The sequence below is a fragment of the Lepus europaeus genome, chromosome 10, assembly GCF_033115175.1.
Source record: "Lepus europaeus isolate LE1 chromosome 10, mLepTim1.pri, whole genome shotgun sequence".
Classification (NCBI taxonomy): Eukaryota; Metazoa; Chordata; class Mammalia; order Lagomorpha; family Leporidae; genus Lepus; species Lepus europaeus.
In genome coordinates, this window is record NC_084836.1 from 29,787,216 (window position 1) to 29,812,108 (window position 24,893).

At 37.1% G+C, this 24,893-nt stretch overlaps 1 protein-coding gene across 1 annotated transcript in view; it reads left to right on the forward strand.

Moving 5' to 3' along the window:
- EPYC (epiphycan) overlaps nucleotides 1-24,893 on the forward strand; it is a 36,268-nt gene that overhangs the window by 5,476 nt on the left and 5,899 nt on the right. The window contains exon 3 of the mRNA XM_062202030.1: nucleotides 20,670-20,841. Within this exon, the coding sequence (XP_062058014.1) occupies nucleotides 20,670-20,841 (172 nt within the window). The remainder of the gene's footprint in view (nucleotides 1-20,669; nucleotides 20,842-24,893) is intronic.

Consider the following 24,893-nt stretch of genomic DNA (forward strand, 5'->3'; position numbering starts at 1 on the left):
AAAACATCCCCAAAGTCCAGCGACAAACATCTCAATTCAGTGTTTTTGATTTGTACTGCTGGTGGCATGTTCACTGCCTCTTTCTTGGCTGGAAATAGTCATTAAGGGCTTTCCTGATCCTGAAAAATTACATGCACTAGTGATCCACACCAATGATTTACGTGTTTTCTAATGATATTGAACATCTAGAACCCATAGGAGTCTGTGTTAGCAACATATTCTAGAACAATTCTACTGTTACATATGTTACTCAATACGTACATTTGTTGGTATGAAATAAAATGGTTGTAGCTTTAATATATATTTAATTTTACCTTAATGGTGTGAATAGGAATTGGACATAGGATATATAAGCAACCTACAGACATTTTGAACTCTGATAAGCAGTAATTAACACTCAGTGAACAATTATGACTGAAATACAAGTATGTATTTCTTTTTTTTTTTTTTTTTTTTTTTTTTAGTGGGGAAGAGGACCATCAGTACACACATGTTGGGAGTAGAGCCATTGGTGGTAGAGTAGAGGTTATGATTACAAAGGAATGAGGCCCAAGTGCACTAGACAGGGCCTAGAACAAAGGACAGAGTCATTATTAGAGGAGCTAAGAAAGGTGCTGTCTAAGCTACAATTAAGTTTTCTGATTGAGAGGCAAATAGAACCTGATAGAAGGGGCTTGATAATAATCTGGTGGGCTTTAGGCCTTGTAAATTCAGAGGGCCAGACCTATCTATCTCTTCACATGGGGTCTATCCTAAGGGAGGTGTGAACCTCCTAGGGGAAGGCACTCTGTTGACTTTCATTCCTTGGCTGGCCTGGGAGGAGAGCTGGCCAGGTAAAGGCAGGTGGCATCTCTAACAAGAAATTTACAGTTCTGCCTGCAATGTTGCTGACCCTACTTGACCATCCCCTCAGCTGCAGTGGTCACTTTGGAAGTTGGGCTGAGTGAAGGGCTTTTCAGCTTAGAGCCAATAAGATCTGTGGCTCTGACCTGGGCATCCTTCGACTCCAGGGCAGGTCCATTTCCAGTGATCCAACTCTTGGCAGAGCTGCCAGGGCTCTTCACAAGCTGACTTCTGCTGAAGCCCAGGCTTACCACATTGAAAGCCACTGCAGTGGACTGGCCTGTTGGGTCTCCTTGAGGGCAGATCACTGTACAGATCAGCCATTAATAGGCCTGCCACCCATTGCTTCTGATGCCGAGCTTTCTTTTCCTCCTGGTTTGTGTTAAAGCAGACCAGAGGATGCAAGTCAAGGGAGTGCCCGTTTCCCATCTCTAATCTTCGGTGGCCTGAACTACAAGTCTATAGTCACAGGCATGTTCTGTAGTAGTTTTTCTAAGGTAGACAATGCCCATGAGGAAAATTATATTCTCACTTTAAAACTTTCTTTCCCTTTGGTCTGAAAGGGAGGTTTTTTCTACTTACTGTATACTTCGCTGATGGCGAAGTGAATCAAGCTATGAGATTATTATTTGAGTTCTTATTTTGGCTATGCTATTGCAGAAAAATGTTAGCCATCTCTTTTATAAGGTCTAGAGATTAAATTGTGCATCCTACAGATTCCTTCATAATAGAATTAGTTTCCTACCTTGAAGAGAATAGAGAAATGAAAGAACAAGTTGGGCTTAGAATAGAGAAATGAGGGAGCAAGTCCTAGATCGCTTGCTGACAATAGCAATATCACATGAATACTTAGCAAACCGTTTCAACCATTAGATAACAACTTAAGAAAACATTGATGTATTGGTCTATTATGCTATATTATATGTGTGTACATATTGTATGTCCACATGGGGAAATTTTATTAAGAGTTTTATTTTAAATGGCTTATAGATAAGATTGTCCATAAATTTAAGCTGCTAAAATCAATCAAAGATACATTTTAATTTGTGGGACCTGAATCTGTGTATCATATGTTTTAGACTTGTTGGTAGAAAGAAACTAAAAACATTTTAGATGGTTGTGCTTAAGTTTACTGGCTAAACAAACTACACCATGTTAGATATTTAAGAGGTGTTTTCAAATACATGATTCTTAAAATTTATAGAAGGCATTGGACCTTCTGGTAAATGTTTTCTTAAGTTGTTATCTAATGGTACAAGTATGTATTTCTTATAACCAAATTATTTTTCCCATTGATTAGTTGAGGATGTTGAATAACTCTGCTAAGTTTAAGCAGTAGAATATGTAGTCACAGTGATTCTATCTTCTCTTGTTAGAAAGCAGCTTTAATCAGGGTAATCAGTTTTAATTATCTCCCCTTTATTTACTTTTTTTTTTTCTGACAGGCAGAGTGGATAGTGAGAGAGAGAGAGAGAGAGACAGAGAGAAAGGTCTTCCTTTTTGCCGTTGGTTCACCCTCCAATGGCCGCCACGGCCGGCGCATCGCGCTGATCCGAAGCCAAGAGCCAGGTGCTTCTCCTGGTCTACCATGCGGGTGCAGGGCCCAAACACTTGGGCCATCCTCCACTGCCTTCCTGGGCCATAGCAGAGAGCTGGCCTGGAAGAGGGGCAACCGGGATAGAATCCGGCGCCCCAACCAGGACTAGAACCCGGTGTGCCGGCGCCGCAAGGCGGAGGATTAACCTGTTGAGCCACGGCGCTGGCCTCTCCCCTTTATTTTCCACTCTGTTTGAAATTGTTCTCTTAACTTGATATTGGCTTTAGTTGAACCTAATGTCCAGTCCCCAATATACACCTAAAAGAGAAAGAAAAGTGTTCTTCTATGGGTGGATAATGCAAGAAGTAACTTTTATCAATAACTGATTTTCTTTCTTTGCTATAATAAAGAAATACTTGAAATTACTTCAAAGAATAATGACATTTCCCAACAATGTCTAACTTCCAGATAATAACATAACTTTAAATGTGTCATGTATCTAGTGGTCTAGGAAACATTTTTCTATTTATCTTAAAGGACTCAACAGAAACTACACTGTTCAAAGGTTGGTATTGTTTGAGTGGCTTTAATTCAGATTGTGTTTTTGATGAAGGTGGTTATTTGGAATGTCCATTTTCATGACATAGTTTCTGCATTATCAATAGTCCATTTCTGGTAGGTTGAAGGGAAATTCAAATTCTTTGCCAAAAGAAAACATTGACCCTGCTCAGTGAGGAATGATTTTTCCTAGCAAAGTGCCAAGTAGCAATATCAATATCCATGGAGCCTCTACTGAAGGATGAAAACTTCCTTCTAACAGTTAAATTTCCTGGGCTCCATACACACAATTAGACTTTCTCTAGCTTATAATATTAATTTAGTCCTACATAATAACTGTTACTTTATTCTACCTGTGTTGTCCCTTTGTCTTCAACAATCCCCAAGAACAGTTATACTATAGAGCCCTGTGGAACTCTTGCTTGCATTTTTGTATGGTAGAATGGGAAGAATTTACAATCACAACACATGTGCTTTTCATGAAGATGCATATGAAAAATTTATGTCCTGTCTCAGTGTCAGAATGGGTTGCAAATTTTAAGAAGTTTGCTTATTTTCTGGGCTCAATATTGTATAACTGACTGTGCTTGCCATTTTTTCTTGCTTTGCCTTGCTGCTCAGGAATCTGGAACCCAACTTTGTTATTCTTCCCTGTGCTGTATAGAATATAGTACTTCCACCTTTATTTTTGTGTCACTCTAATTTCTCACAGATATTGTGAAATCTTCAAGCTACCTCATATCTTTTCTGAAAAGAGAAAAATAAATAATAAAACAATAAAAGAGTATCAGTAAAAATTGGCCAAAAGAAATGTCTTGCATGAAGAATGTTCTCCTTGTGAATACCTCTCCATTTGATTATAAAAATTTCTCTCTTTCATGAAGAGAATAAGTTGCTGGATTGTTTAAATAATCCTTATAAAGAAAACTGTTCTTGAAACAAATTAAGAAAATTTAGGGAAAAATAGCACTTAGAGGTGAAGAAGCTAAAAATTTCCTCTATGGAGTGACAAGGGCTCAAATGAAAGTAGTTGTATCAATTAACTTTTGAGGAATGGTTTCTTTTCACCTATCATCATTATAAAATGGTACCATGGAAAATAATTTTGGAGTATATATGGGTGCCTTATAACACCAAAAATTGCTTAAGAAGAATCAAAATAATTTTGGACAACTTTTGGACATTGAAGTCCACCTCTGATAATGATATAAAAAAACTATCTTAACACTGGGTTTTCTAACTATAATAAAATGATATGAAACTTTGTTCATGTTAAAGTCTCAAAAACTCTCTCTTTATTTTCTGAACCAAAAGTATTTAAATTAGTAATATTTCAACTATATCTTTCCTCTGGTGACCAAAGATTTGCAACATTTTTATTTTTATATTTGGAATTATATCTCACTTTGGCTAAAATAGAATGTTTTCAGGTTTCAAATTTATGGTTTATATATCAAGTACTTCATATTGGAAGAAGAGCATTTACCTCTGTCAATCTGAATTAAGTACTCTTTTCAGAAATTGGCAAAAATAAAAGCTAATCTTCCCCTTTATTAAAAATGTTCTGGAGGGAATGAAGGAGGGAAGGATTTTGCTGCTCAGTTTTCAGAGGAGTTGTCTGTTCACCTTCCATATGATTATTTTAATAGTGTTAAACCATTCGATTTTTATTTTAAGCTGTTTGAAAACCTTACACAATTAGGCAGTAAAAATATATAATCATAGAAGCTCATGGGGAAACACTGAGACTCTTTGTTAGTGAATTCTTTATATTTGTATCATACATTATTTATGAGACCACATATACGCGTCAAGCCAGACAATTAACTATGGAAGGAAGATATTGTTGTACCCATTTAATAAGGAGTTACTGCAGATCACAATTTTGCCCAAGGTTAGTCAGCTAGCAAGAGCTAAAGTAAATTTAAACCACATATTTTAAAACCAAAGCAAAGGGAGTTTGGCACGAAGAGCCTCCATTATTTCTTTTTCATCTTTACTTCTTTTAGCTCTGTCCAATGCTGAGGTTTCTTTTCTCTGAAATTAAGTAATTTGATTATTAGGAATAAGACAAACAACAATTTTCAAGTGATTACAATTAACACATTGTCCAGACATCTCTGGTAGCTGTCAGAGTATTTAAAGGACCAAGAGGTAAGGTGATCCTTCTGAACTGAAAGCAGCTTTGTCAGAAATACAGGGACTGGGCAATCTTTGCCAAAAACATTTCTCCATCATCCGTTTTCAAGATAAAATGGAAAATAAAATACAGCTTTCATTGCCAAGTGCTCACAGTCACATTCTTTTAGATAATTAATATGGTCACTTAAATAAATTTGAGCACCAGGCTCATGTTTAAAGCAGAATTCCATTGTGCTTCATAAATCCACACACCCATATGTTAAACCCATAAGAATACATCTTTAGTAACACATTCTGGACGGCTCAGAGTTTTCTAACACATTTGGAAAGCAATTGTTGACATCATAGTAATGAGAAGCAATAGTTTTATTTATTTAACCATATGGAAGAATTTGGGAGTAAGATAAATTCAAATTCTACTTAGCTGAATAAAAATATATTTGTTTATCACTGAATTAAAATCCAAAAAATTCTATATTTCAAATACTTTAATTAAAAAAATAAGATAGACTTATAATTTACAAATTGTCGTCTAAAAGCCTGGCTTTACTAATCAGGAATTGATTGGCACAGAGAGTATTTGCTTATCACAGTGCTAGCTTAACACAGGTTCTCATGTTTGAAACACTGATTATACATCTTTGCACAGGGCATGAAACCCCTCTAATCCTCAGCTTCCTACTTTGAAGATTTTTTTGAGGATTTAACAACATAAACATGTAATCTGTAGAGCTTCACATGAAGCAAATGTGAGTAGTTTTACCTTCAATCCATTTATTCAATTAATACCATTTAAGCTAATGTGTTAGTGACAACAGGCATGCAATGGAAGGAATTGGATTTCAGCTTTATGGATGTTAAATTGTATTGTTCTAGGATTGACTTTAGGTCCACTTTCCAATATTTCACCAAGAACAGATTTTTTAACAGGTATATTAAACCAAGTCCCTTCCTGTCCTTCAGCATCCCTAATTTAGTACTCTTATAAATAGACAATTTCAACACAGTAGAGGAAGTGAAAAAAATCCATAAAAGGAGTCTTCAAAAATGCATGGAAAATGAAAATGCTCATTATCTTTTAATTTCCCCATGTACTTTCACACTTAATCTTAGACAAAAGGCTGAGAAGCGATCCCCATGTACTTTTTGAAGCACCTTCATATGAGATGTTTGTATACAAGGCCCATAGTTACCTATAAAGATCAAATTTTCTATGAGTTAATTCACAAAATATATTATTGAGAAATTATAAAGCTGAATCTGTGATCAATCTTACAATTGATAGTTAATTTGAGATATGAAATATTTTAAGTGTGTTATTATTTACCATGATTTCTGAATCAAAATTCATTTAAGGCCAGATAGATAAAGATGTGTGTGTGTGTATATATATGTGTGTGTGTGTGTGTGTATGTATATATATACACACATATATATGTGTGTGTGTGCACAATATTTTAGCTCATAAAGGATATCATACATTATATTTCCTATAATCTTATATCTTGTGTTGTTATCTCATATATTGCAGCATGATTTGATAAATATGTGAGGAAACAAAATTCAGAGCTGAAAACAAAGCTGGGATACAGGTACCAATATCAAAGTACACACACACACACACACACATATATATATATATATATTTCTTTTTATAAAATAACCATACATATAACATATAACATTGAAACTTATTTGGCCAGTATCTGGCTTTTAAGGGACCCCTATATATACTTCTCCTATGTACTATCTAATGTTCATACTAGTTGACAAATAGGAATGGGACTCAAAATACCCCAATTTAATACTAATAAAGATATGGTAAAATATGTAACTTAAATGTCAAGCATCCATGGGCTTCCAAATAAACTGTACCATCAGTCAGAGGCAATGCTATTCAACTACAGGCCACAGAACATAGCCTATCTCTAAATCTAAATACATGGAGGAGCCAAACAGGATGCATGCTCTTAACAAGCAGATAATCCCTCCAACAATTCAAAAGAACAACCTAGGATCAGTACTCAATGAGGCTCATCATTCCTCCTCCCTCAAGACTAAGGAAAGGCACCAACAGAGTCCATACTACCCAGGATAGTGTCCTCTCAAGCCATTAGGCTTAACCATGAAGTGCGATATTGCCTTCAGATCAGCCAACTTTTAGGAATGTCATGCCAACCACCACTCTCAGGTATGTAGATTTTTCCCTCCTAAAGTTTCTGAAATTGATGAAAGAGCATGTCAAAAAAATATATCTCAAAAGCCTCTCTATACTTAATATTAAAATTTCTCAATCCATGTTATACCTCAAATTATATCAAGATTCATTGTCTGAGAGAGTATATGAAAGGTTCTGCAGTGAAATCAAGTACTAAGTAAATTTGTGCCGAGTACAGTTGCAAAAACATAGAGATAAGACACATCTGTATATATGTGTAATTGCTCTACCTCTATGACATTTTTGAGAAAAAAGTGACAGTCCATGCTTCTAGAAAATTAAAGGCTCGATCTATTTAAATCCAACAGGATGGAAGCACAAAGTCAGAATGTCTTGCCTTTTGATTTAAAAGTCAAAAGAGTACATGCCGTACAAAATTCCTTTCCTCAATTTCTTTCACTTCATCTCAATTAGATGAATTGTTTTGTTTTCAATTTCACTGCTATACATTACATTTTTTGGTACTCTATTAGTTATCACAGATCAGGGAAAACACGGTATTTGTCTTTTGGGGACTGGCTTATTTCACTAATTATAATGATTTCCAGTTGCATACATTTTGTTGCAAAAGAAAAGATTTCATTCTTTTTTTAATGCTGAACACTACTCCATACTATATATATGCTACAATTTCTTTATAAGTTATCAGTTGATAGACATCTGGGTTGATTCTGTATCTCAGCTATTGTGAATTGAGCTGCAATAAACATGGGAGTACAGATAACTCATATACTGATTTTATTTTATTTGGAGAAGTTCCCAGGAGTGGGATGGCTGGGTCATATAGTAGGTCTATATTCAGATTTCTGAGTTATCTCCATACTGTCTTCCCTAGTGGTTTACCAGTTTACATTCCCACCAACAGTGGATTAGGGTACCTTTTCCCCCACATCCTCGCCAGCATTTATTGTTTGAGAATGTCTGTATAAGAACCATTCTAACTGGGGTGAGGTGACACCTCATTGTGGTTTTTGTTTACATTTCCCTGATGCTGAGCATTTTTTCATGTGTCTGTTGGCCATTTGAATTTCCTCTTGAAAAATGCCTGTTCAAGTCCTTTGCCTATTTCTTAACTGGATTATTTGTGTTTTTTTGTTGTTGTTGAGTTTCTTAAGCTCTTTATAGATTCTGGATATTAATCCTTTATCAGTTGTATAGTTTGCAAATATTTTCTTCCATTCTGTTGGTTGCCTTTTTACTTTGTTGTGTTTCCTTTAGAAAAATGGATGAATTATTAGTGACTTGGTCAACTAAATTTTTTCAGAAACTACCATCTGAGTAGACTCTCACAGATGGAGTTGTAGCTCCTGCAGAAGCAGACAAATTTAATTTTAGCTAAGTACCAAGCATCCTGTTTACTTCGTATTTAAAGAATATGAATCATTAATCACACACATAGTATCATGCTCTGGCCCTATTCCCGTTATTTTTATTTTTTTTTAAAAGACTAATTTATTTATTTGGAAGGCACAGTTACAGAGACAGGGGAAGAGAGGGAGAGAAAAAGAAATCTTCTATCTGCTGGTTCACTCCTCAGATAACTGCAATGCCCAAGGCTGAAGCCAAGAGCCAGGAGTATCATCCCAGTCTCCCACATGTACTCCCATTATTTTTAAAGAAAAATGTTAATCCATAGTCCCTACAGTAGTCACTCCAGACAAAAGCATGTTCCTAGATATCAACCTACGGTATGTGCCTCAGAAGAGGCTTGAAGGTATCTGACAAAAGTCAGAAGGTGGCAAACTTCTTAATTTAGCCTCATCCACATGTTGGTCAGCTTATGTCAGTTGTCTTTAGCTCACAGTCTAGGTACTTAAACACAATTTGGAGAAATTTTCCTCAGGATTTAAATCCCGACATCAAATTTACCAGTATTATAGCAGCTCTCCGCAAAGTGTATTCCTCAACTCAACACCTAGGAGTTGGGTCAGGAATACAAATACTCATGTATCCCTCCTAAGGACCTAAAGTATCAGGGGATCAATGACCAGTGATTTACAGACCCTCAAGCTCATGCAGAAGAACCTATGGTTTTAAAAGCATTGAACAAAGGAAAAAAAATCCTCATTTAACGGCTCTTCTCTCGGAGTTGCATTAGGGATATTTGTGGGTTTGAACACAGTTCATCAATATTTGATGACGATACTCTCAGCCATGGATCTAACCCATAGTTTCATTCTCTTTCTTTCTGCACATTCAAATTCCCATTTTCTTGCTAAGCCCTGTGCTTTTGGAATGTGATATTGCACTGAGTATATATTCTGTTAGGTGACAGAATTTTCTGCCAAGGGTTTCTCCAGCCTGGGTGCTACATCCTTATTGGATTCTACCATGCTTCCTGCTTGCAATTCAAGAAGTCTACCTCCCAGAGAGCTTTCCCCATTCTTCATGGGTTTTGTTTTCAGCAGAGAATCAACCTCAGCAGATTCCTGAGCTGCAGTTGATGCTCTTATTTCTGATGCCTGTCCCCAAGGACCCACTGCAAACAATACCCCTACCACATTCTCAAGACTTTGCTCACCATTTCAATTAGCATTTCTGTCTCTCATGCCCCATTCTCAGAGTAAGTCAATTCTGTGGTGCAGTGAGTTTTTTTTCCTTTGGCCACATATTCGAACCATCTCTGGAACTTCTAAAAATCCCAATGCCCAAACTACACCTTAAAAACTGAAATAAAGGTATCTGTGGGTGAGATCTATTTGTGGTGTTTGACTTCCCTAAGCTATTCTTTTAGCACCATTCAGTTGCCGTTAAAACAAACAAAAGATTTTTTAAACTAATATGCTTCTTTACTTCACTAGTTTTTTTTTTTTTTTGTTTGTTTGTTTTGTTTTGTTTTTTTCTGGTCTATAGTGTAAGGGAAAGAAGTACACATTGGTGTCCCACGGGACACCAAATGTAAGAAAGAGGGCACAGACCAGAGAGGATACAGAATTCGAACACACAGTCAGAACAAATTTATTCCAAGAAAATAAACTTGCAGATTGAGCAACCACCAGCGTGCACACAGACCAAACACATGGCAGAAGGCCCAGACCCCAGTAGACTGGGCCTTTTTATATCTTAGGTGGGCCAGGAGTGGTAGGGGGGCAGTAGGTGATGGTGAGCTTCCTCATACAGGTTCTTCAGGGTTGAGCCACTGGCTTCCAAACCTGGGGAAGAATGCAGGGGGTAGGGTGAAAAACAGGGTGTAAGACTGGTCTCTTGAAAGAAAGCAAGGGTAACAAGAACCTAAAATGGCTGAGGCTTATGTCCTTGTCCCAACATACAGTTTTGTTTCCCTAACAAAATCCTCCAGATTTTTCTTGTGGCATCTTCCATAGTGACATACATAAAAACCTTAAACTGTGAATGTACCAAAAGTAATGCTGTGCAAAAAAATGTAAATTTCTATGTCTAAGGTGGATAATTCTTCTTGGGTTATGTGTTCTTATTGGACTATTGTCTATATTAGGATTGGACTTGAACTGTTACTGTCCTTCCACACTCTCATTATTACTGATTTTCAGTAAGTCTTCCTTAATTCTACAACTTCCTTATCTGTGCACTTCTAGAGCAAGTTCTGGTGAACACTTCTTTGAGTGTGTTTTTTTTTTTTAATGAAAAAAACAGTTTATGTTAGGTTTGTCAAAGTCCATGAGTTCATATTCTGCCTCCTCTCTGATAAAGGATAATCTCCACCATTACATTTACGCTTTGAGTTAAATGGTATGTTAGCAAATATGTACTATAAATATCATTCTCTGAAATATTTGAGAAGAACAAAGAAAACATACCCCCAACATATTGAGACTAGATTAAACATTTTTGCAAGTGGGTTCTCTTTGGAGTTTTAATATGAAAATTGATTAAAGACATAAAAATTAACAAATAAAGTCCAGGTCTTGTACAATAAAAACTCTTAATTAAAACTACAATTAATCTATAATACATACAAAAAGAAAATGGAGATTGAAGGGGGTCAGCAAATTTTGGCCACAGAGGGGAATAAATAGTGAGTTCCTAGAGGCCACTGTTGTGAAGTCTGATAAACTACTATTCAGCTGTCTTCTTTGATTGGAAGGGTGATTTCTATCATGTTAATAACTGCCAACTTTTCATGACACTCAACAAATTTACAAATTCTGGTTCTTTTCCTTTTTTGCCTCACATATTATAGAGCTTATGTATGTGGAGTTCTTTGTTCTGATTCTATCATCATCAATAATCTTTTGATTATAATTATATTCCTAAGTGTAACTTATTATAGAGAATGTAGTAATGGGGATTCAGAATGGCATTATGGGTTAAGGCAGTCTTTTGAACTTATTTAAAATAGTTCTACCCCCAAGAGAAAAAGTCCTTTTTAAAGAGCTTGCCATGGATACCAGATAGTAGAAAAAATTCAAATGTAATAATCATTATTTTCAAAAGAAATCAGCTGTTAACCAGTCCTCCCTGGGACATATTCTGGAATTCTACATTTTTTCCTTATTCTGAATGTCTATAGTTACTCTGGGATGAAAATTTATTTTCATTATCATCTTCTTCATGAGCAACTAGCACTTTTATGCAAAGAAGGTACACAAGTTAAAAGGCATGGTATATTATATTATGTGACTCAGGGCTGTGTTAAAAGGGATAATTTGCTTTGTGATAGGGAAGGTAGAAACTTAAAAAAAAAAATTAAATTGCTCCATTGAAAATAAAAAGCTAGAGTTTAGAAGGTTCCAAATATCTTGGTTTTTAGTCCAACTTTTTGTTTCCAATTACTGTGACTGACTTTTTTCCCCTAGCCCCTTATTCATAAGATTACTGATTGCAGCCTGCGCTAAGTTATCTGAATTGTTCTTCTGGCATCCTTGCACAGGGAACAAGGACTCTAAGGGAAAGGGAACATGAACTGCCTTTGCTGTGAGATAATATTTCTAGAGTCCTTGCCAGGGTTCCTTTCCAGTATTATTTGGAGACATTCAATTAGAACTAGATAATACACATTGAGATAATGAAGATATTGGAAACCTGATAAATTCCTGTAGCCTAAAGAGGTGATGGTGAGTCTTGAATAAACTTGGGATGAAACTGGAGTACAAAACCTTCTGGCAACTGAAATTGGAATATTGCCATTTTCTGACAATAAAAACAAGGATATAAGAAAATAAACATGTGAGCAAAGAAAAAAAAATACTGAGGTCTCCAAAGAGATAAAATTCTAGAGGGTATGAGGACAAAAAGCCTTTAAATCAATTCCTGTTTATTTTGCATTGAATTTCCATTTATGCAGTACATTGAACACAAGGAATTATATACTTTAAAGTTAAAAATTGATTAAAAAACTAATCATATATTGGGATAGATTGAAAAAAAAAAAACTAAGGAAGTATTTACATGTCCCAAATACATGCTATCCTAGCAATAAACATGAAATGTTATGATAATTTTATTATTTTTATATAAACAAAAGGTAGTTAACTAATTTTGATATTCAATCTGCAAGTGTATGTTAATTTTGGCTTGTTGGTAAAAACCTAAAATTAAAATATAAATGGAAAATATTCACATTTTATTATCTATTTCTGTAAGTAGTACTCCAAATAATCAAGATCAAAGAATAGTTGTTTGTAAAGGAGAAATGAGAGGACAGAGAGACAAAATGAAATGTGCTACATACATTAACCTATAATAATATTAAAAGTTATTTCCTCAGTATAAATAAAAAATAAATAAGAAGCAAAAATTGAAAACATCTGTCTTAGGCAAAGGTATAACAGTGGCTGTACAAACAACTCCAAAATTGCAGTTAGTTTTTTTTAAGATTTATTTATTTATTTGAAAGGCAGAGTTACAGAGAAGCAGAGGCACAGAGAGAGACAGAGAGGAAGAGAGAGAGAGAGAGAATCTTCCATGCACTGTTTCATTCCCCAAATGGCCACAGAGGCTGGAGCTGGGCCTACACAAAGCCAGGCACTAGGAGCTTCTTCCAAGTCTCCCATGTGGGTGCAGGGGCTCAAGAGTGTAGTGTGCCATGTTCCACTGCTTTCCCGAGCATCTTAGCAGGGTGCTGGATCAGAAATGGAGCAGCTGAGACTAAAACCACCACCCATATGGGATGCTGGCACTGCAGGCGGCAGCTTTACCAGCTATACCACAGTGCTGGCCCCTAGTTAGTTAGCTTAATGAAATCAAAATTGGTGTCTTGTTGACATATCTTTAGTAAAAATCAATATGTTAACTTTCCTCCATGTAGCTATTTGGAGAGCCAACTTCTTTCTACTATCTTTAGATTGATATGTCAAGATCTATGTGAAGACCAATGGTTCAATGTATCTTCCTTTGTCAGATTAAAGGAAGAGAATGGAATGTGGGGAAAGTAAACTTGCTCTTACTGAGTTGGACCAGATGTGGCCTATCACTCCCTACCCCATTCAATTGACTAGAAATAGCCACATGACCCAACCTAGATTCAAAAACAGAAAATATATTTTCAATGAATTCCCAGAATGAAAACGAAAGTCTAAAGGAAGGATTATTTCAGTTATCATTTTGAACCAAGCTAAAGTTTTATTCTAAAACAAAATTTATTTCTCATAAAAGAAAGAGAAAATTCTGATTGTATTTAACATCAATGTTAAATGATATTTTAAGGATTTATTTTAATTTTTTGAGAGGCAGAGTGACAGAGAGACATGGAGAGAGCTTTCATCCACTAATTCATTCCCCACATGGCTGAAACAGCCAGGAATAGGCCAATTGAAGCCAGGAGCCAGAAACTCCAAATGGGTCTCTCATGTGGATGGCAGAGACCTAAGACCTTGGGTCATCTTCCTCTGTGTTCCCAGCTGCATTAGCAGGGAGCTGGATCAGAAGGGAAGCAAATGAACTCAAACTGATGTTCCAATATGGGATTCCAGTATCACAGACAGCAGATTACCCGCTACATCACAATGCCAGTTCCTGGCTGTGGCCATTCGGGAAATTTCTCTCTCTCTCTCTCTCTCTCTCTCTCTCTCTCTCTCTCTCTCTCTCCCCATCTCTCTTTCTGTGTCAGTCTGCCTTTCAAATAAATAAATCTTTTTAAAGTGTATCACGGGGCCAGCACTGTGGCGTAGTGGATAAAGCCACCACCTGCAGAGCCAGCATCCCATATAGGCGACGGTTCAAGTCCTAGCTGCTCCACTTCCGATCCAGCTTTCTGTTGTGGCATTGTGGCCTGGGAAAACAGTGGAAGATGACCCAAGTCCTTGGGTCCTGCACCCACGTGGGAGACCTGGAAGAAGCTCCTGGCTCCTGATCTGTGCAGCTCTGGACATTGCGGCCAAATGGGGAGTGAACCAGCGGATGGAAGACCTCTCTCTCTGCCTCTCCTCTCTCTGTGTGTAACTCTGACTTTCATATAAATAAATAAATCTTTAAAAAAAAAAGTGTATCAGTAATTTTTGATTGTGAAAAAAAAAAACAATTCCAAATTTTGGTAACTTAAAACAGTAATTTGTATAGTTTGCAATTCTATAGTTCCACTATTTGTGTTCTGTTGTGCTTCTGGTTTGCTCTGTGTTCACTCATGTATTTGCATTCAACTTCCAGGAGAGCTCAGATCTGCCCAGACTTTATTAGTCTCATCTGAGATGCCCTTTTTTTAAAAAAATATTTTATTTATTTGAGGGTTAGAATTGAAAACAGAGAGAAACATCTTCCATCTGCTGCTTCACTCCACAAATGGCCCAAAATGGCTGGGGCTAGGCTGATCCAAGGCCAGGAGCCAGGAGCCTTTTCTGGGTCTCCCATGAGGGAACAGGGGCCCAAGCACTTGGGCCATCATACACTGCTTTTCCGGGCCACAGCAGAGAGCTGGGTCAGACACAATCAGAAGGACTATTGCATGTCAATGTCCTATGAAAGGAGCATTGATATTATGAAGAATTAAAGACAGAGTAGGCAGCTTAACCATATGGCAAAACAGCCTAACTGGTATGATTTGTAGGATAGGTGCATACAGAAGGAGCAGATCGGGGCTGGCACTATGGCGCAGCAGGTTAAAGCCCTGACCCGCAGCACCAGCATCCCATATGGGTGCCAGTTTGAGTCCCGGCTGCTCCACTTCCGATCCAGCTTTCTGCTATGGCCTGGGAAAGCAGTGGAAGACAGCTCAAGTCTTTAGACCCCTGCACCCATGTGGGAAACCTGGAAGAAGCTCCTGGCTCCTGGCTTTGGATCAGCTCAGCTCCAGCCATTGTAGCCATTTGGAGAGTAAACCAGCAGATGGAAGACCTCTCTCTCTCTCTCTCTCTCTTTCTCTCTCTTCCTCTCTCCCCCTCTCTCTTTCTCTGGATCTACCTCTCTGTAACTCTGTCTTTCAAACAAATAAAATAAATCTTAAAAAAAAAAAAACACCTAGTTCTCACCCCATGTCACTGCCAGGGGGTGCTTAAAAAAAAAAAAACCAGACCAGATCACACAGGATCCTGTAAGCAAAAGGCTTTTGAACTTCTTCTAATAATAATAGCAAACATTTTATGACAGTTACTATGTATCTGGAATTATTTTTTAAAAGTTTTATATGCATTAGATTTTCAATCTTAATACAGCTGTATTATTTAGACCAGGATTTTACAAATAGAGGAACTGTTGCTCAAGGATGCAAAGTAACTCGTCCAAGGTCTCAAAGTGAAGCTAGATTCAAACTCATTTAGTCTGAATCCTTCCCCTTAACCAAAATGTTACAGTACCTCTGCAAGGCTATTAGTCTTGTCTTTATCAAGATCAAGAAAAGACCACTAAGCGATTTTACCAGACTTGATATGATCAGTTTGTCTTTTAAGAGTTCATTCTTAGGCCGGCGCCGTGGTTTAACAGACTAATCCTCCGCCTTGCGGCGCCGGCACACCGGGTTCTAGTCCCGGTTGGGGCGCCGGATTCTATCCCAGTTGCCCCTCTTCCAGGCCAGCTCTCTGCTATGGCCCGGGAAGGCAGTGGAGGATGGTCCAAGTCCTTGGGCCCTGCACCCGCATGGGAGACCAGGAGAAGCACCTGGCTCCTGGCTTCGGATCAGCGAGATGCGCCGGCTGCAGCGGCCATTGGAGGGTGAACCAACGGCAAAAAGGAAGACCTTTCTCTCTGTCTCTCTCTCTCTCTCTCTCACTATCCACTCTGCCTGTCAAAAAAAAAAAGAGTTCATTCTTGCTGCATAGGTACTACCTTTGTACAGACTATTGCTGTATTCAAGCAACAGAGGTTAGTAATTTAGACCATGAAGATGAGGGAGAAAAAATAATGGTATCGATAGAAAAAATGGCATTGATAGAAAACACTACAGACAAGTGAAATGGAAAGTTGATCATAACTTGAGCATAATGCTTGGCACAGACATTCAATCTGGTTGCTTTGATAATAACAAAGACTGGTAAACTGTCCATCAGTTACAATTCACCCATTTACTTGGTGATACTTTCATGTATTCATGATAGCACTATAGCTGCAGTTTAGTACTAAGATAAAAAAATTCAAAAAGATAAAAACCACATCAAATTTTAGTAACTAAACACAATGCTGAACTGAAGATAATTGTTTATAATCATCACAACCTTTCGAGTATTATCAAGGTGTTGGTCAATAAGACTACACTGGAAAGACTGACAAAGAAATCAGCAAATGTGACTGCTGATATTTCTGAACACATTAATTCAGTTTTTCTAACTAGACTTTTTTCATATTTTTCTTGGAAATTAAGAAGAACAAGTTAATTAACCTTAACAGTAGCAATAAGTTATATGGATCCTATAGATGTGCATTTGGCTATGAAACAAATGGATTTTATCAAATTTATTTATTTTACGCAATTTATTTATATTTATTTGCAAGGCAGAGTAACAGAAGAAGAGAGAGAAACAGAGAGAGATGCTCCATCCACAGATTCACTCCTCAAATGCCTGCAAAAGTGAGCTCTGGACCAGGCTGAAGCCAGGAGTCAGGAACTCCATCCTGGCTTGCCACACGGGTGGCAGAGGTCCATGAACTTGAGCAATCATCCATTGCCTTCCCTGGTACATTGTCAGGGAGCTTGATCAGCATTGGAGCAGCCAGCACTCCAATATGGGATTCTGGCATCAGAGGCAGCAGCTTTACCTTCTGTACTTTCTATACCATAATGTCAGCTCCAAATCAAAATTACTTCTGTCCAAGTGTTATCACAACTTCAAATGGTGCTGAGAATTTTTACAGGGATTCTACTTTGCTCAAACTCGGCTGATAGCTAAAAAATAAAAGTCTTAAGGGTTTTTTTTTTTTTTTTCCAGAATTGGTAACAATAGCATAAATATTGCTGGTAAAAGTATCAGGACAATTTGATACAAGAAATGCAAAGGGATTTTTTTCTACTGAGTGTCTTCATTTCTCCGGAGAGTACAAACTTCTGAGACACCCAAACACTATTTCAGTTATTTACATGGAAATTACATTCAGGTGCTGGGTAGCTTTCATGGACTCGAGGCTGATCAAGGAGCAACTGAGGCGTGCCTGAGGGTTTTTGTTTCTTGAAAATTCTCTTCACTCTGAGAACTCACCAGTCACTTCCCTTGGGCTATTCTCTTATCATCTCTGCTATAATATGCTAAATGAATGTTCTGATAAGCATAATCTACCATAACATAATAGCTACAGTTCTAAAGCCAGGCAAACAAGAGTAGAGGAAGAGAAAATTTACTGTAAATCAAACCTTACTGGTACCAAGATCTACAAGTGTAGTGATGCCTACGATCAAGTTACATGTCATAATGTTTCTATACTTTAGAGAAATATAATGAATAGATTAACAGCAGATTCAATAATAATCAAGTTAGTAAAATAAGGAGGTAAAGGAAAAAGAACTCTTGATGAACTAATGAATATTTATGTAAGGGGATCTATTATATTTGCATTTGAGTGTTACTAACTGTAGCTCAAGAAAGGGAGCCGGGATGTATTCTGGCCATTTGTGTTTATATCCAAATTTAGGTTTTTGCAGCATAAGCATAAAATTCTGCCACATGGAGAACCAGGTCTTTATGTTCCCCTGGACTCATTTTTTAACATGTACTGCCTCATATCTTCATATTGTAGTATGAAAAATTGTTAAAAGAGGGAAAAAGAAGCTCAAATCATTTCTATTTAATGGTAAGTTTAAATGTGTCTACAACACAAAAGGCTCTCCTCAAACAGTGCCTTGAGATTATAGCTCTACAATTGTGCCTAACTGAAAAGGAATTCTTTTTCCTTAGTTTTAAAAGTTGTGTATTCTCATCTTATTCACAAGCGTGAACAAAATGGTCCCTGATACACACAAAAGCTGTTTTGCCTCATTATACTGGATGACAAATGAGATCTTACAGCTTCACATCAAATCAGTGGAAAAACAATTATCTGTAGAAAGTATGTGCAAACACTTTCCTACAAAGCTACAGATTCAAGGCAATGTGTCTGGAATGTGTTTCTCCCTTTAGGCTGCTCCCATTCCTGAAACATCTGTCTCAATTTCCGCCCTTGCTGGAGCCTCTTTTTGGTCTCTGTGCAAATTCATTCCTTCTGAATCTGTCTCATTCTGAATCTACTGATGGAAACCAAATGTCTCCCTTTAAAGAAATGCACCCAGTCATCTCAGCTGGAGCTTTCTGGCCACACTTTATACTGCCTTCATGTATGGCTCCTAAAGTATCAAATACAGCATAATCTGCTCTGGGTTTCATTTCATGACTTAAATGTTTTAAAGTAAGCATTAGCACATTCATTGAATCTTTTCAGCAAAACCTCTAAAATCAAACATAGAGCTGTGAATCAGATATATTTAAGATAAGCAAATCTTGAAAATAATTACTTAATTATTGATCTATCGCCTAATATGTTATAGCCTAAAGTTGCAAATATAAAAGACATGACTCCATTTACCAACTAGTAGGCTTGGACACACAGAAGAGTAGTGGAACCAATACAATACAGTGAATGCCAAGACAAAATAAACTGTGGAAACAGAGAAGGAGGTGTAATTCAGAAATGTAAAGTGACAAAAGTTTAAGGTTTCTTAAAAAAAAGATAAGTTTCATTTAAAATATAGTATATTCAAATCTGTCAGGACAATAAATAGTACGTATATCTTTACCTTATGGTATCTACAAAATAAAAAAAATCTGGTTTAATTATACTGATCTAACAGATGAAAGAATAGTTTGTGTATCATTTTGTCATTAATTTGAAAAGCAATTATGTTTCCTTGCTTTTTTCATGAAAGCAAATAAGGAAAAAAGTGGAAAGGAGTAAGAGAACATACATGGGGCTTTCAAAAGATCCATGAAAGTAGATATTATGAAACATTTGCATGGATTTAAGATAGTTTTTGCACAAAAATAAAAATTTTTAAATTTTTTTCCGTGAAGTTTCTGAAGGCTCTTCACGTTGGTATAGTCAAGGGAGAATCTGGAATTTGAGGCTAGGATGAAGACATTGACCCAGAAAGAGTGTGGATGTCATCCTCCCCTGGTTATGGTGAGCAGATTTCTAGGCCAACCTTACAAGGTTGTAGGGGACAGGGACATTTAGTGAGGGCTTATTTTAAATGCAAACAACATCTTTAGAAACAAAACAATACTTCAAATATGCAAGTAAAAAAGCAAGAAAAGTCTGATAAAGAATGTTGAATATTTTTGCAATTTTATAAAGGCCTCCTATTGTCAATCTCAGTGAAAAGTCAATTTTAACATGTCCAAATACTGTTCATGTCTATATTATTCCAATATCATTAAACATATATGAGAAATGGTATATCATAATCAAATCATATAGTTTTTCTGTCACCATTCTGTTTTATTTTAGTAGAACAGATTCTTTTTGGTAAAGTGCTATTAGAGGAAGTGTGAAATCTTAGTAATGAATCCAGGAAATCAAGTATTAAAAGGACAGAAAAATACACAAAAGTCTTTTATCCTTTACTGTCTTTAGGGGGAGTAAAATTATAACTAGAGAGTTAAGGGGATTTATGGTTTTTCTCAGCACATTTCTGGATTAATTTGAGTCTTTCACTACAATAATGTACTCTTATAAAACTAAGTATTACTAGAAAACAATAAGTGAGATTTTTAAAAACATACAAAAATGAACAGACAAGCAAGATGTTAAAAGAAAAAGGCCCCAAAACACACTGGATGCAATTTCCAAGATTTGAGAAATAAAATAATTAGAAACAACAACAATTTCTAGAACCATATGTGCTCTGTCAAGTATGCAGGCCAGACACACTGTGCAGAACTTCAGAACACCAGTGCCCTCTGGTGGCAAAGATGGACACATTTTACATGAGTGTCAGGTGAGAAATCGCTGTCACAGGGTGACTGAGAAGGTTGCTTGATGAAATTTTACTTTTTTTTTCAGAGTGAAATAGCAACAATGATGCCTTCCGGAAACAGCGAGCTCCTCACTCTGCCCCCACAGCCAGAAGAAACTCAGGAGGAGGAAGAGGAAGAATCCACCCCCAGGCTAATTGATGGGTCTTCCCCACAGGAGCCTGAATTCACAGGGGTTCTGGGCCCACACACCAATGAAGGTCAGGGCACTTCATAGCTGAATAATTATTGCGTTCACTTCATCATCTCTCAAAGCTGCCAAGTGCCAACTCCACAGGGAACCCTGTGTGACCAAAGGAGAAAGTGTTGGAACAAGCTAGGTTTAACTCAGCAGTTACACTTGTATTTTGTGCTAAAATAGATCAATTCCAAGCATTCTACTTTAACCTTATGGAAATGGCCAAATAACCAAAGATTTTAGGAGGAATTATTTGCCTGGCATCACTACTTCACACCTTTTGGTGGGATGCTTCTCTAAAACCTGAGACAATCAATAAACTGTCAAATCTGTGCTTTTGACATCAGGCCATACAAAGTGATAATGGATGGCAGTGATAATGATGGTTATAGTAATAACATCTTACATTGACTGAGCATGTGACTCATCAGTTCACAGTATCTCATTGGAATATTATAAGTTCTCTGTGAATGTTCTAGTATTGCTTTTTTTTTTTTCATTATTACCAAGAAAACTGTAACTCAAAGTTGTGGTAACTAGCCATACATCACACAGCTATTTGTACACTCAGTTTGAAGCCAGTCATTGGGTTCTTGTCTATGTGTTTATTGGAAAACATGCTTTTGTGTCCTCTCTTAGTCCTAGAAGCAACAGAGGAAAACATCCTAGGACATCAAATAGCATCTTGCATGGCCTGAACACAGTCTAAATCAGGGCATTTCAGTTAATGACAAGCAATCCCTAGTGCTAAGTGTGATTCCATGATTTGTCTATATTTCTTATTATAATTTATCAGTGTCAACCTTAAAGGTATTCAACAGGACTCATCCCAGAGTATTTTCAGACAGCAAGAACAGCATAGTGAGGATGTATAACACATGAGCAGGTTCCCAATGCAAAGACCTGGTAGTATTGGTCATTTCTGTATTCCAAGTTCTGCAGATATGAAATTGATTTTTGAAATGATATTGTTCTCATGGATCTTTCTGTCCAGTATAAGAAAATATATAGAAGCAATAATATCCTATAAGCATTATGAAAAACATCTGAAAAGAACATAGCAGCATACAAGAGGAGAGGCAAGAGAAATGTAGCACAAAGTAAGACTAGAACTAAAGGGACATGAGTCAAACTGAGTCTTGGAGAGGCAGAGCAGCCAAACCACATGCATTCAAATACCAGCTCTGCGAATTGCTGGGTCTATGTCTTGAGCAAGGTATAAATATTTTTGCGCATCATTTATTCCATCTAAAAAAGGTGACTTAATAAATAACAGTACTTTCCTAATAAAATTGTTATCAGGATTACAGAAATGAAAATAATGCCTGGTCCACAGTAAAAAGTAATAGATGTTAGTGGTTGTCAATCTGCTATTCTTTACAGAGGAGTATATCCATTTTGTAAACTTTCTTCATGATTTTTTCAGTGAATAATACCATGGAGTTATCTATGTTGTATGAGAGATTTCTAAAGCTTATTTATCCTGCATAATTGAAACTTTATATCTGTTGAAAATCTCATCTCTCCTTATCTCTCCCCAGTTTCTGGTAACCAACATTCTACTCTTTGCCTTGATGAGTTTCTGATTACCACTATGTATGCTTTCTAAATGCCAGTCACTTAAATATTTTATGTCCATTAATTCCTTGGAGTGTCATAACATTGTTTTCTGCATTTGATAAGTAAGAAACTTAAAATGCAGCATACCACATATATACCTGGGATTATGGAGGTAGAATATAGTGGGTCAGAATGTGAGACAGACCACCAAATTGTCATTAATGATGCCTCATATTCTTTTTACATAGTTAAACCTCTAAATATAAGATACACTATAATGAGAGCCAGGAAGACATACACACAATAAGAAGGAATGCAAATGTCCAATAGAAAGCATCCCAAATGAGAAACTTATATCCCTAGAATATTATTACTTTTAACAATACAGCAGCAGTACACGCTCTTGGAGTCTTTCACTGAACCAGGAATAACACAGTAGCATGATTCCCATTCTTTTTAAAGGCTGTGTTCAAGACATGGCTCAATAATGTCAACTTTGGAATAACATAAAATATTAAGAACTTTCTGTCTCTAGTGTGACGGTAAATAATGAAGTTAAAAACTTTACATTCTGGCCAGCACCGCGGCTCACTAGGCTAATCCTCTGCCTTGTGGTGCTGGCACACCGGGTTCTAGTCCCGGTCGGGGCACTGGTCCTGTCCCGGTTGCCCCTCTTCCAGGCCAGCTCTCTGCTGTGGCCCGGGAGTGCAGTGGAGGATGGCCCAAGTCCTTGGGCCCTGCACCCCATGGGAGACCAGGAGAAGCACCTGGCTCCTGCCATCGGATCAGTGCGGTGCGCCGGCCGCAGCGTGCCTACCGCGGCGGCCATTGGAGGGTGAACCAACGGCAAAGGAAGACCTTTCTCTCTGTCTCTCTCTCTCACTGTCCACTCTGCCTGTCAAAAATAAAAAATAAATAAATAAATAAATAAACACTTTACATTCTGATTTCCAGAAAAACATCAAACATTCATCAAAGTTCAACAGTTTGAAAATAGTAAGAACATTAAAAATCAAAATGTCATATTTTAACTATTTAATACAAACTTCTAAGAATAACATTTTAAAGATAGATAGTGTAGGCATGAGTTGTGAGTGGAAAAACTTGAATTAAATTATAACCAGCATTAATATATATAAATTATAAAAGCAATTACTGCTAAATTAATGAGGCCATGAATATTCAAAAGACTTTAACTACTTATCTTTTAAATTTAAAATTTTATTGATAAGTAGAAAGTATGAACTTATAATGATTACAGAAATTAGTAAGTATTGAATATTTCATAGTACTTGCTTTTAAAACAATTTCAAGATTTCCATTTTTAAGTTTTTTTTATTCCTGAAGTGATTGTTAGCAGTAATTTTTTATTTGATGATAGCAATATGATCTTAGTAGGTAAACAATTGGTTCCTGATCACACTCTGCAAACGGATTCTTAATTATGGTGACCAAATGTTCCATTTTGGTGTGACTCTCAATGTGAAAACCAGAAAAGTCTCAGGTAAACAGCTGAATTAATCACCGAACAATGCGAACAATTCTCCTATCACTTCTCACCTTCTCCATTCATCTGACATCCAACAGCCCTTCTCATCTCCTCCCTGTACTCCACAAGCTCATCAGATGTCCTAACCTCCTCCTTCACAGAGAAAAATGCAATCTCCCAGTCAGCAGACCCTTGGTCTCTGGTTCCAGACATAGCATCTCCCTATGTCTGCATCCATGTAGCCTGACTCCTCTCCTCCCAACACAACAGAGGAACTGCCTGTTCTCCCACATGCAGGATGTGAATCCTTGCCACTGTGCTTTGAGGCTTATTTCCAACTTTTCTCTCAGGATGCTTTTCATATGCAACCTCTCATCCCCTGGACCCTTTCCTTCTAACGCCTCCCACTTCAATTCCCCCTCCCCCATCACACAAGACACCCAAACATCCTATTACAGTTATTTTCTCACTGCTCACAATCAGACATCCCAACAGCATTGTCTGTATGTGCTTCAAGGATTCCCTTAACTCCAACTTTCTCCTTAATTGACTTGAATTTGGCTTTTAAACTATGAGTACACAGTTCGAGTAAGTTCCTGGATAACCACCCTACTGTAATAACTAAACAGTAATATTTTCCTGTCATTGATTTACCTGACATCTCACCAGCATTAGGCTGTTGATTATTTCCTTCCACTTAACACTCTTTCCACCTGGCCTCCACAGTATTGTCTTCTCCTTTCCTCTCAGGCATTAATTCTGTTTCCTTTAAACCTTCATTGTTCTCTACACAACCACTAGACAGAGCGTGAAGAAGGGGCAACAGCTCTGTGTGTGCATGTGTGTGTGCGCTCATGTGTGTGTGTATGTGTGTGTCTGCTATGGCCTAAACATTCCAATGCTCTCAGAGTTCATACACATGGATCTTCTTTAACCCCCTTCGCAATGAAGGGACTTGGTACACGCTTTTTCTCTTGCCTGTCATACCATTTTCTTGCTATGTGCATAGTCAACTCCTTCTCTTC